This window comes from Bemisia tabaci, chromosome 7 (genome assembly GCF_918797505.1).
Source record: "Bemisia tabaci chromosome 7, PGI_BMITA_v3".
Classification (NCBI taxonomy): Eukaryota; Metazoa; Arthropoda; class Insecta; order Hemiptera; family Aleyrodidae; genus Bemisia; species Bemisia tabaci.
Window position 1 is genome coordinate 24,523,740 of NC_092799.1, and position 13,204 is coordinate 24,536,943.

The 13,204-nt window shown below is 39.3% G+C and overlaps 1 protein-coding gene across 1 annotated transcript; it reads left to right on the forward strand.

The window, feature by feature from the left end:
* Positions 1-1,920: 1,920 nt before the first annotated feature.
* LOC109032239 (uncharacterized) lies at positions 1,921-8,542 on the forward strand. The gene is made up of 3 exons (XM_019044262.2): positions 1,921-2,144; positions 5,274-5,753; positions 8,032-8,542. The coding sequence occupies exons 2-3, from the start codon at positions 5,274-5,276 to the stop codon at positions 8,107-8,109; spliced, it is 558 nt and encodes a 185-aa protein (XP_018899807.2). The 5' UTR covers positions 1,921-2,144; the 3' UTR covers positions 8,110-8,542.
* The last annotated feature ends 4,662 nt before the right edge of the window (positions 8,543-13,204 follow it).

Consider the following 13,204-nt stretch of genomic DNA (forward strand, 5'->3'; position numbering starts at 1 on the left):
TGCATAATTTATCTTAAAAATACATGTTTTATCCAAGGAAATTTGGCAACTCTTGAGTGTTTTTCCGACTCTAGTTTAAAACTCATGAAATTCTCAGCGACGCTATTTTTCCCCTAAGACTAAAGATCTTGAATAATGTTTGAAAACTTATATGAATTGGAATTTATTAGAACATCGAAAAAAATTACTTTACGAGTGAAATATCAGATCCAATAAAATACCTATTTTCTTTTCTTTCTTTTTTTTCTACGTAACATTCCGGGCCGGATTAAGGGGGTGGCCACATGGGCCGCGGTCCATGGCGGCAAATCTAAGGGGTGGCAAAAATTTGCAATTTTTTAAAGTGTAGGTATAAAAAAAATTGGATTTATAAAAACAAAATTACAAATGAGAAGGGGCGATAAAATCTCTCATTTCCTGAGAGCATAGTAATTTCTAATTTTGTCGTCTCTTTGTGATACACGAGACAGCACCTTCAACAAGTCGAGTTAAGAGAGAGACCAAACACGCAATTTGGCCTGGAACGGCGCGGCCTAGAGAGAAATGATAACGGGGACTTGAGATGAAAAGGAGAAGCCCTCGGCGCGGCGATCGGCATGTAACACATATTAGCGCCTACAAGACTGCAGGAATACTTCACGCATTGCATCAAACACAGTGCGATCATTGCGGTCAGTGTGAAACGGATAGCGCCCACAAGGATGCATGAATACTTCACGCATTGCGCCAAACACAGTGCGGTCAGCTTGAAACGCATAGCGCCTACAAGACTGCGTGAATACTTCACGCATTGCGTTCAACACAGTGCGTTCAGCAGCGGTCGGCGTGAAACGCATAGCGCCTACAAGACTGTCGGAATACTTCACGCATTGCGCCAAACACGGTGCGGTCTGCGCAGCGAGGCGGCGGAAGTTAAAATCATTGATCCACATTTATGTTTGTTCTTTCATAATTTTTTCGTTCATTTCTTATGAATGGAAGGCCTTGTCCGCACAGAGATAGGTTTACGGAACTTAACTTTCGCGCAAAGTTCCGTGAACTTTTTCTAGTATTGTTGACAGGGCTTTCCCAAAAAATGTGTTCAACACGAGTAAATGCGTCTTATGCACCCCTCCCCCGCTGACACGTTCATTTGATGGTTTTTATCGAGTTTCAAAACGAATGAGAAGGGGGCGGCAAAATACAGGCGGCCCCCTTTCATGGTAACATTTAAATACATTGACATGCATTAACATTAACATATACTCGTCTTCCTCCCACTTCCTTCGACATATTCTTTTTAATAGGCGATAAGTAAATACACAATACCATTTATTCTACAATTACATTTTCTAGATCCGATCAGTCATTTTGAGAAGAGACCTCCGCTATCCTTTCGATAGGTCCATTATTTTGGAAAGAAATCCATGACCCAAAGTAGCATTTTTCAAGGAAAAAATCGCGATATTTTGAAATTAAGTAGCGATTTGCTCACGATATTTAGGCGATAAAATCACTAGGATCATCAACATCTGAGCGATTATCCTCAATCTTGACGCAATTCCATCTCTTCTTGATTAAATCAAAATTTTATCACGATTTTTTGTTCGATAATGTTGCGATAAATCGCCGTCGATAAGATCTCGATACGTTCTCCGATCAAATCGCAACTTATCACTGCTACTTTGGCTAAGACTTTTCCGATAAACTATTCGTTGAAACAACAGAAAAAAAGGTAAAAAACTCTTGGTTCAAGCAGGATGGATGGAATGATTAACATTGGAATAGGTGGATTTTGAGGCGGATTTCAGTTTTGAAGTTGAAAATGAAAGTCACTGAAGGTCACTGTCCATCGTTGCCCTGCCAAGCAGTAAACGCCTATCTCCGATAAAACATCATGTGAACATATGTGGTTCTTGCCAACCACGGCGGAGCGTCCGGCGAATATTTTGACGTCACGATTTCACCCGTGCACCACGCGGACCTGATCGCGGACTTCATTAAGGGGTTGCGGTAAACCCTCGCAAATTAACAGTTAGATTTACGCCATCATTTATAAATACAAAAATCGACCGGACCCATTGTTCAGTTAGTGCTCATTTTTGATCGTGACAACTACCCTTCAGTGACTCTTTGTGCGAAACCACCAACCAACTTCATTCAAGGTAAACGCCAACGTTCCGCTGTTTTCTATTCATTGAAATATCCTTCAGTCTTTTAGCTATAAATTGGAAGCAATGTGTCAATAGCAGTGATTTGCGAAGATACTAGATAATTGTATTGTAAGGGCATGAAATCTGTGAGCTGAAAGAGAATAAAGTTATCAATAATTGAATAATTTGAACATCATAACTCGCTAAATACGCAACAGTACCTAAAGCAACAGTTGCAGGAAATCAGTTGATACTAAGATTTAATGCCTTGGTGCGATGCTCATAAATATTTCAATAGAACTCTTTTTTTTTTTCGAGAAACGGGATCTACTTGCTGTAGGATAATTTTTTTCATGAATATTTTTGTCTACAAATTTTAATTGAGAAAACTACCGGAATTTCATTTGTTTATTTCTTACCACGACAATATTTGCCGAAAAAATTTGGTATATTCCAAAATTTTTAATAACTTTCCATAACAGCTGAAAAAGCCAAATCAATGTAGAGAAAGAAACTAACCACATAGTGATGCCTGTGGGGGGTTCTTCAAGTGGCTGACGAGCTTAACAATTTTCCCCAAAAAAACTTGGCCTTTATCTGTTCATCGCGATCCAATTATTGCCGCCCTCCCCCTTTGAGACATTTGAAGTGGATTAGGTATACTCTGCAAAAATGCTTTAATATTCCTGGATCATTTTACAAGGAACGTATATGTGTCAAAAAGCCTCCTTATGTAGATAGTGTGCTTCTATTGATGAACTAGAAGTGAGGGGCTTGGAGGACAGGGCGCATAAGAGAAGTTTTTGAGAAAATTAAGATATTGATGGTTTCAAGTAAAACTAGTCTGAATGCATATTCTGAGAAAAATCCGCTCCCAAATTCAAATTTTCAAGCATCGAAAAGTCAGTTTGAACTTCTCTTCCGCCATATGGATCCATGAAATTTCGAAACTTCAAACACGTGTTTCTCAAAATAGCAAAAACTGCACTTATGCGCATTGTCCTCCAAGCCCTTCCAACAATAGTTACCAATGGTAAAATGTTGTCCAGATGGCGTCTCTTCTTGTTTCCGGGAGAATCAGAACCATTTACTGATTCGGCGCCTAATCTAAATTGAGAATGAGAGTCGGTTTCATAACCGTTTCACTTCTTCCTTCGTCCTCGAAATTTCAACCGTCAAATCGTCGCTCCTCTGGCGGAAGGGCGTATCTCAACTTACACGTGAGCCCTGTTTTACGTATAAATCCATGCTTTCTGGAGCTCTTGCAAAAATCGAGCTACGCCCCCACGCCAGAAGAGCGACGAAATGATAAAGCAAAAACGATTCTGTTATCTTCTACGATTTCCGTAAGGGTCATGACTATCCGTCTCATTCCTCTTTCTCCTTAATACTGCCGTGCTAAGGAAGAACGCCGTATGAGCCTTCAGACGTTGCCAAGTTTCCTCCGATAAAAACCGAAATTACTGAGAAAATTGTGAATATTATAATCCAAAATTTGCAGACAATTTTGTACGCAATTTAATCTAAAATATCTGCAAATTTCAAGAAGAAATATGCATGAATGTTGCCAAAAATTCATGTTTTATCAAGGGAAATTTGGCAACTCTCGAATGTTCATACGCGGCGTTCTTCCTTAGCACGGCAGAATAATTACGTTACCTACTCGCATCATTGCCTCATTTTCCTGTGAAGATTCGAATGTGTCGCTCATTAATGTTTAAAATCAAGTCATCTAGGGATTACAATTATCTGGGATCTAATTTATTCTGCAACGTAAAGGTACTGTTTAGGATTCTGAAATTTCCGAGATTTTTACAAATGTTGTGGTTATGCGTTCCCAAAGCTTATCAGCATACCAATGGCTATTAAGTGCGAAATCACGCATCTCCGTTTGCACCGTTGCAGCCTTCCTGTCATTATTTATTTTTTCTTTGAAAAACTATGCAAGGTAATTTCTTGAAAATTTGCATTGATTTTTCCTCTCTATTAGAAGAATACACTGTCTAAATTTCAAGCACTGAATGTGACTTGTTTCTCTACGAAAGAATAAAATAGGACCGGAAATTTGCAGGTAGCATGCTCTGTAACTCGTCAAATTGCAATCATTTGCATAAACATACACTGAGGGTTTTATGGTAGAGTACGACGACGGCCTGGAGCGCCTTCAAACTCGGTGATACTTTCCGCTTTGCCAGGCAGTTAATTTAGTTGCCTACCTGAACCAAACCCAACTAAGGTCACTGATTTCACTACATGAACTCGCGACTGACTGGGCTAGCTTGTATTCAAGACCAAAACTACCTCTGTTTTGATTTCATACATTATAATCAGTACTCAGTACTCTCTGTCTTGTCTGTGTACTTTTAAATTTTTAAATTTTTCATTGAATACAAATAAATTGCGATATGCCGGCGATTATTAATTTCATGCAACAAAAATCATGGTGGTACCGTGTTATAATACATTTTTGGCCAAAATTGTGCCATGTTTCACTCCCTAAGTGCGAGTATCATATTTAGCCAGACCGACATGATTTCAACATGATCTTTTTCAGAGGAGGAATGCTCCGTTTCTTATCCTCAAATTTTGTATTACTGCCTACGTGTTAATTTCCGGAATTTTTAGATATTCTTTGAGCCAAGTGACGCAGAATCAACCCCTCCAAGCCGTAGTAAAGTCATCCTTTTTCTTTCATTCCCTCGCACATTTTGTCCTTTCCCTCACGGAGGAACTTAACTACATTACGATGTTGCCAAAATGTGCCGCCTTATGGCGTAATCTGGCGGCATTAACCATTTAAGCACATGTATCTCATCAGTTTAGGTTCTTTAGTCATATTTTCTCCGATAATTGTTCAATTTAGGAACCAAAGATATCCTCGTACTCTATTTTTCCTAGCAGTATCATTTTAAAGATGAAATTCACAACATTTAAGACACCTGCAAATTCTCTATCAGAGAAATCGGACATGGAATTTTTTACTAAAACTGCAAATTTTGGTGTTCATTTCGTCACATTTTACGTTTCAAGGGGTGCCCTCATATGAAAATTTCACGAAGATACCAATAGTGGAGCCACTTTTAGAACCTCAAAGTTTTGTACGGACGGAGTTATAAGCGTTTGCTTTTTATTATGTTCCAGATGAAATTCAGCGTTAGCATTGCTGTGATTCTGGCTCTATTCGCCTCCGCCCAGGCCCTGCCGAGCCGCATGGGGCGCCAAGAAGAGGCCGCCGCTGTCCCCGAAGACCCGCCGCCGCTGCCGCCCCTGCTGAACCGGCCGCCGTCGCTGAGGACGCCCCTGCTGCCCCCGTCGCTGAGGCCGCCGTCGCCCCCGAAGGAGACAAACACGCCCACGAACACGAGCACGAACACAAACCCACCCACCACGAGCACAAACCCACCCACCACGAGCACAAACCCGCACCCACCCACTACGAGTCCGAGCCAGAGCACTACTACGAGGTCAGCAAGCCCCAGGTCCACCCACACCCCATCAACCTCCACGCCATCCTCACCGCCCTCAAGTACGTTGGCCCTGTCGTCGGCGACCTCATCCAGCCTTTCGCCCTCAACATCGTCCACGCCATCATCGGGGCCATCACTGAAACCCTCAGCTCTGGTAATGAAACTTCACTTTTTACATTTTTTCAGAGGCGGATCCAGCAATTTGGCAACACCGGATCTTCTGCATTTAAACCTATGCTAAATAATCGATCCTTTTCGGGCACCTGGCCCCTCCAAGAATCGATACATTTCCATAGTTTTAAATGAAGGAAAGACAATGTTGCCAACTTGCTGGATCCGCCAATGCATTTTTTACGTCAAAACCCCGAGTTATTGGCCTTTTTAAGTCTAAGATCCCCCTCCCCGAAATCCTAGTTTTAACTGAACCGCGTTTAGCAGAGAGGAGTCAAGCCTCATCATTTCGTCACCTTTCGGTCTAAGTATCACAAGCGCCATGCGATGTTTAAAGATTACCGCCGCCATTTTATTTTTTTTATAGAGAAATTGTTCAACGAAGCTGTCCGGAAATGCGTCACTGAATTTCCTTTGTGCTGCAGATTGAATTCAGTGAAATTTTCAAAAACAGATTCAACCGACGATTTCTCTGTAGAAATTATAAGGAGGCGGAAATTTTAAACGCCTCACGGCGCTTGTGATACTTTGGCTGGAAGGTGACGATTTTTTGCAAAAATTAACTGGGCGATTTAATTTTTTACAAGAGAACGTTTGTGCGGATTCCTTTGAAAATTTTAAGGAATTTGCTTCGCCTTATACAGAAAATTCACTGAACTTTGCACACAAATCCGCAAAACCGTTTTCATGTAAAAAATAAAATTGCCCAATTAAATTTGGCAATACCCGATGTAACTTATTCCTTTCTGCTTAACGCGGTCCAATTAAGATTACGATGTTTCTAATGTCACTATTGAATGCAGGCTCAAAGTATTGGACCAATTTTCAGAGGATTTGGTGCACTACTGATGCCAAAATGCTGGAGAAACGATTTATTATCCAGAAATTTGGGGGGTGGAGGTAGCTGCATACTAAGCACTTTCGCAAAAAAATGCATATAGGAATAAGTCCTATTTTGACCCACTGAACGCGCACCTGTAGCCCGGCGGTTTAACTTCGGATCACCCTGTATATTTAAGCGACTTTGCACTTACAATCGAAGCAATCTGATCTAGTGAGACAAAATTTAAATGCAGAGGTCAATGCTTACCCTCTTGCTCCCCCTCCCCTTATTTTTATTCTTCTTCACTTCTCTTTACATTCTTTTTTTCTTCCTCTCCTTTTTCTTCGGATTCAAATTTCTGATGCGTGGACAATAGGAGTTCCAAGCTGCACAAAATAGTACGTGCTTTTTTTCCAAAAATTCTCTTTTTAGCACTACTTTACTGCTTAATTCCATCCGATTATTACATCAAGAGTCGAATCTCGAAAAAGCACTCGAGTCAATTGGGCTAGGATTAAAAGAACAAAATCAAGGAGCTGCTTCGAGTGTGGTCAAGTTTATAAACGATGACAATGCAACTTCTGAAAGGAAAGGATACGGCTTGACAATTGAATTAAGCTGCCACGATGCTCTTGCAGTCTCGGTGACGCATCAGACGAATTTGGTTTTTTCGCACATGGCCATTGTTGCAGGATTGTGCTGAAAAATCAGCAGTTTTCCCTACTAAAACACTAGTTATATATCCACATTTAATGGCATAACCTTGCAACCTTGTATAGGACACAGGACGAGTTACCATTGCCAAAATGTTCCGAGCCCACATAGGAGTTTCGATTTACTTAGTATCTTTTTGGCGTAGACAAGGGCAAATTTTGTCGTTTAGGTTTGGTAACAGTGCCAAGGAGTCGGTTGCAAACTAACACCCAAGTGCTAATTTATTGAGACGCGCTATTCAAGTAGGTGCTAAACATTTCTCCGCCCTGCGTTCCCTCGCGAGGTGTCGACGCTCTAAGACGTAATTATCCGAGGCATTGCTTGCAGACTCACTCGCTGCCGTTTAAATTCGCGCGCTCGTTCAAAAGTGACTCATGTGCGAGGATGCGAAATTGCCTGCAATTTCACAAAATTAAATTTTTTTTCAAAGAAAATCATGTTTTATTACAGATATTAGCGCTAGCCCTATGATAGGGAGGTCCCGGGTTCGATTCCCGGCCAGGCGACCCGAGTTTGATGGTCTCAAATAATGGTACTGGCTCAATAGGGACGGAGGGGGGATGGAACTTAAAGCGCAGGATCACTGGATTAGCCCTTTTGGGCTACTTAAAGTGGTAAAAAAAAAAAAAAAAAAAAAAAAAAATCTCTCTAACTGCGATTTCTTTTGCTGGTATTTCTAACAATATTTCACTGACATTATGTGTTTTTCTCTGACATGTTTCAGGTTTCTCAATGCCCACCCCACACCACTACCCGGTCTCTTATCCAGAACCACACCATCACGAATAAGAAGGTTGAATAAGAATCAGATTTCCAACAGATTTCAGTGGTTTGAAACACCACTAGCTAATGACGTATCATCTGATGAAATCGCTCGAGATAACGTACCGAGAATATTCTTTCTTCAACAACCGGTGGGAAAGTATTTTCATAGCAGGCTCAAACTGATGAACGTTTAAAATAACTCAATTCATCCTCCGAAAACCTTCAATTTATTTGGAGCCTTGTTTCGCTCTAAATCAGAGCCCTGTTCCTAATACTCTCTGTTTTATTTATTTCAATGGAAGTGTACATAAAGCATAATTTATTTATTTATTTCTCAATTTTAATTAATTAATTTCATGAGAAAATTATATTGGCTCACTTCAACTGTGCTCATGCAGCCATTTTTCTCATAAGTTTGTTAATTTATTTAATTTATTGATTATTTATTTGAAGTTTAATTGAACATTAAAACGTTTAATTCTACTGAAAAACCTTTATTTATTATTTCATGCTCATACTAATTCTGTGACCTTTGAGTTCTTAAGTAGGTAACACAGTGCAACGAATTCATTAAAATAAGTATGCAATTTTTTACCGGGCGATTCCAAAAAAATTTAATTACTTGCGGTCAATAAATGACAATCTTAAAAATCAATAGAATAAGCTCCATGTACTGAGAGGATAAGTAATTTGCAAAGCAGAGAAAAATTACAACCTTATCTCCACTTCATATTTTATCGCAGAACATTTCAACACGAGGAGCCCCTTCAATTAATAGATAGGCAACATACACGACGCTGTGATGCAGCAGCAATAATTTTACCATGCATAATTGGAATTTATTGCATCCTATACTTGGGTTTAGTCCAGTTGAAGATGGGAGGAAAAAAAATTACCAAAACTGCACCGTTACTTTTTACTCATGCATGTGCATTTACAAAGCAAGAAAGTCATTTTTAAAAATACTTATCTCTATTTCTAAAATTCACGTAGAAAAACTCAAATCAACATTGCAAGGTGAGACTGCGAGACTCCCTAATACTGAGATAAAACATATCTTTCCTGTTTTGTTTTACGAATCATCCCTTTGGATCAGAGATGTGGAGAGGATTTTCGAAGTGAATTTTTATTTTCAAACCATGATAACTAACATGAAGGTTGCAGTTTTATGTATCCATTTGCGTAACTGATGTTTTAATTCGGTCGGACTCCTTTTTGAATTTGACGCACTTTCTAAAAGGCACTAGGCACGTATACATTGACTATGCATATATGTAGCAGACATTTCAAAATTAAGAATTCGATAGTGTAAATGGCAATGAAGTGGCTGTACAAAATTCAAAAGTTAGGCGATGAAAATAGTAAAAAATAGCTGTCGAAAATTGCGATCTCATACCGATAAATTGCAATTAAATAGCTATCTCATATTCAAAAATCGGACAAGACTATATTTACACCAAGTTTGTGTTTCACATGTAGATTAACATTGCTGCCTATTTAGCAGAGGTGTCGTAGCAAGTCGGTGTCCTATAAATGGACTATAAGTAGCTTATTTTTCACTATCAATCGTGAAATTCTGCTTCATTGGTGAATTTAAAAGGAACCTTGATTGAGACTCGCAAATTCTGAGCACTCAGTTTTTTTCAGATTGAATTTATTTGCACTATGATGACTATAGCACTAAATATCGATGGCCAAAGTGCAAAACCACTTATCTCCGTTTGCGACGTTACAAACTTCCTGTCATACTTCATGGTCCCCTTGAAAAACTGGTCAACGTAATTCATCGAAAACTTCCGTAATTTTTCTTCTCCATCAGTAAAATATTCTATAAACATTTCAAGCTATAAAGTTGGCTTATTTCTGAACTATAATAATGTTTGTTGTAAGCATTTTTCTAAAATCTGAGCCTTTTTTAAACATCATTCATATAACAGAACGCCATTTCAACTCAAAACAACGCGAAGAACACTGGAAGAATGCACGAATTTGGGTTCGAACCCAACATGCAACTATTTTAACTCCGCATTGAGCAGTGCTGCATACACTACATTTTACAGGCGAAACCTGAGATCTGTCGACAATCTACGCGAGCGCACTCGCGATATCGCAGGTGACGGACCAAAAACGCGCGCGTGTCTCCGAGAACACGATTTTCCATGAGACTGAAATATACTTCCTATCTTTCTTCCACTTGACGTAGTAAATACATAAATGAACGTAAAACTTGGTGAAAATATCAAGAATATGATACTTAATTAGTTTCGTAATGTTTTTTTTTTTTTTTTTTTTTTTTTTTTTCTTTTTCTTTTTTGCAAAATAATGCAAGCAGTTACGGAACACGGTAAAATTACAGAGATAGAACGTCCATGCCAAATAAGTTAATGCAGTTAAACCACTTGAAAAATATATCATTCGACAGGGCTGTGATAGCTCAGCAGTCGATAGGTGCCAGTGTTCGAAACTCACAGGCGCCAACGAGCCAAATGCGCCTAAAAAATCGGCCACGGCGCCTAAAAAATGAAGGCTCTGCGCCAATGTGACCCCTAAAAATCTGAATTTTCATATTAGGTGATTATTCGAAATTATCAGTGAAAGCTTTTTCTATTCTTCACGATTTCATCATTTGAGCTTTTGTCTTCCCCAAGTTACAGCTACTTACAAGTTCTGTTAGGAAAACATCTTGCGTCTATCTTTTCACTAAATGCGCCGTAATATATAGGCAAAAAGTCAATTTGGCCCCTAAAAAATCTTCAATGGCGCCTAAAAATCGGGCTTGATGCGCCACATGGCTCCTAAAACTCAAAGGTGAGTTTCGAACACTGGTCGATACCTACCCGCTTTGCAAATTTTGATTTGAAAGGCTGTATTGAAGTACTGGACTGGTACTCATTAATCCATAATCAAACATTCATGGTCCGCTAATCACCTTATTACTGATACTAAGAATGTTTGCTATGTTTGAAGTGCGTGATCAGTCATCATGAAGTCGGATGTTCAGGATTTTTTTTTTGAACATTTTTAGTTTTCACTTATTTTTTACACATTTTATCTATTTCATAAAGCAAATCAAAATCCAATGACCGTCAAGTAGACATACGCACTTCTGGGCCAGAGCCAGATTTTTCCATTAGTCACATTTATTTGATTTTGCCGCATGATTATCTCACAAATAACAAGAATTTAAAAGGAAAAACACTAAATTAAATGACTCAAATTAACAAAAACGCCGGAGTTGTAAGAACAATGATAAACACATTTTTTTTTACTTGCATGATTAGTTCACAAAACAACTTGAATTTCAGAAGGACAACGCTGAAATGTCTCAAATTGAATATAAATGTCCGAGTTGCGTCAACATCAATAACAGCATTTTTATGCGTAAGGTTAATTCTCAGCTCTGTACGAAGCCCGCGTAAATACGCACGAAAAGTTGCATGCCCGCAAAAATAAAGCGCCGCACAGTGGATCGAGTCAATTGGAGAGGTGGGACATGAAATTTTTGACTAAAACTGCGAATCTTTAAGTTTATTTCGTCACATTTTAAATTTCAAAGGGTATTCTAAAAAGAAAATTTCACGAGGAAACCAATGGAGCCACTTTTAGGGCCTCAAAGTTTTGTATAATCGGAGTTGTAAGCTTTAAAGTTTCCAAATTTTGTCCGACCTCTCCTATTGACTAGATCCACTGTGCGCCGGAGACGAGTCGAGGTTCAGAGATACCTGTTTTTGAAACTATGTAAACGGAAGATACGTGTCAACATTTTTCGTGATTTATTAGCCCTTTCCCACTTTCTTCGGCCATAATCTCTTACGAGATCCATCCACATCTCTAAAAGCAGTTAAAAAATAATGTATCTCCTAGCAAAGGTGCGTTAATTATGCAGCTACAGCGACTTATACCAAAATCGACAATAATGTAGATACCTGGTTTTGATCTGTCATCCGCGAAATTTTCATTAAATATAGGTCCTTATCGTCGAAAGTTTCTTCCAAAGTTTCAAGATTATTGAAACTTTATTTCAAAATTTTAGCAACATTATTTCAACTTTGTTGCAACTAACTTATTCCCTGGTATACTTTGGGTGATACGGTGATAGGTAACTTAAAAAGTTGTAAAATTGCATGGTTGGTGGTATTCTTTAAAAAAAAGAATAAAAGGATTTTCCCTTTCGTAAATCTCAATAGCTTTTCAAAGAATATTCCCTTTCAGATATTTTATTCCTCTTTTTTAAGTACATAGTGTCCTACTCAGGCCCGCCACATCCCATCTCGGGCCCTGGTACCAGTTTTAAGGTCCGGGCCCCAAGCACGGAGGGGGGGGGGGGTCCGAGGGGCATCCCCCGAGATATTTTAGAATTTATACGACTAATCGGACGCTTCCATAATGAATTTTTCCATCAATTTCTACGGAATAATTATGTTTTTTTTTCTACTTTCAGCACAAAATACTTGCGAATTGTTGCATTCAAAACATCTGGAAAATTTTTATTATTATTTTTTTTTTTTGGGGAGGGGGGGAGGGCATATGATACTATTTTCAGTTCTATGAGAGCCAGGCCCCCCTGGACTCCCCCTTCGTTTGTCTATGGCAAGGGAGTTGAGTCATGAGCCATTGAAGTCGAGGATGCCCAGACTGGAGACTCTCAGCATCAGACGACGGAAGAAAATGAAACGCAGTTACTCAAAATATCCCTCTGTACTGAAAATCTTGAAGATAGATAGAAATTTTCCAAGAAGTATACTTCTTTGAAAATTTAAGAAGAATTCTACAGTGCCCCAGCAAGTTTCTGAAAATCTATTCACCTTTTGCGAAATTTTTAGGGTAAATTTTTCACTTTTCCTTACGAAACAAGTTTTGCATGTGAATTCGTAGTGGTTTTTCACGGGTAACACGGGCCCCCTCCGGAGCCCGGGCCCCGGTACCAGGGACCCACTATCCCCCCCCCCCCCCCTTGTGGCGGGCCTGTTCCTACTTTGGACACTTTGCGCTTCCTTAGCGGCGTGTTGCGCCGTTTCAGAGTAGTACTTATCACAATCACTAACGATGCTGTTGTGTAAGATATGTTGCGTCAGAAAGAATTGAAGGAAAAAGAGATGGAGTGAATGCTTATGGTTATTTATATCTTCTTT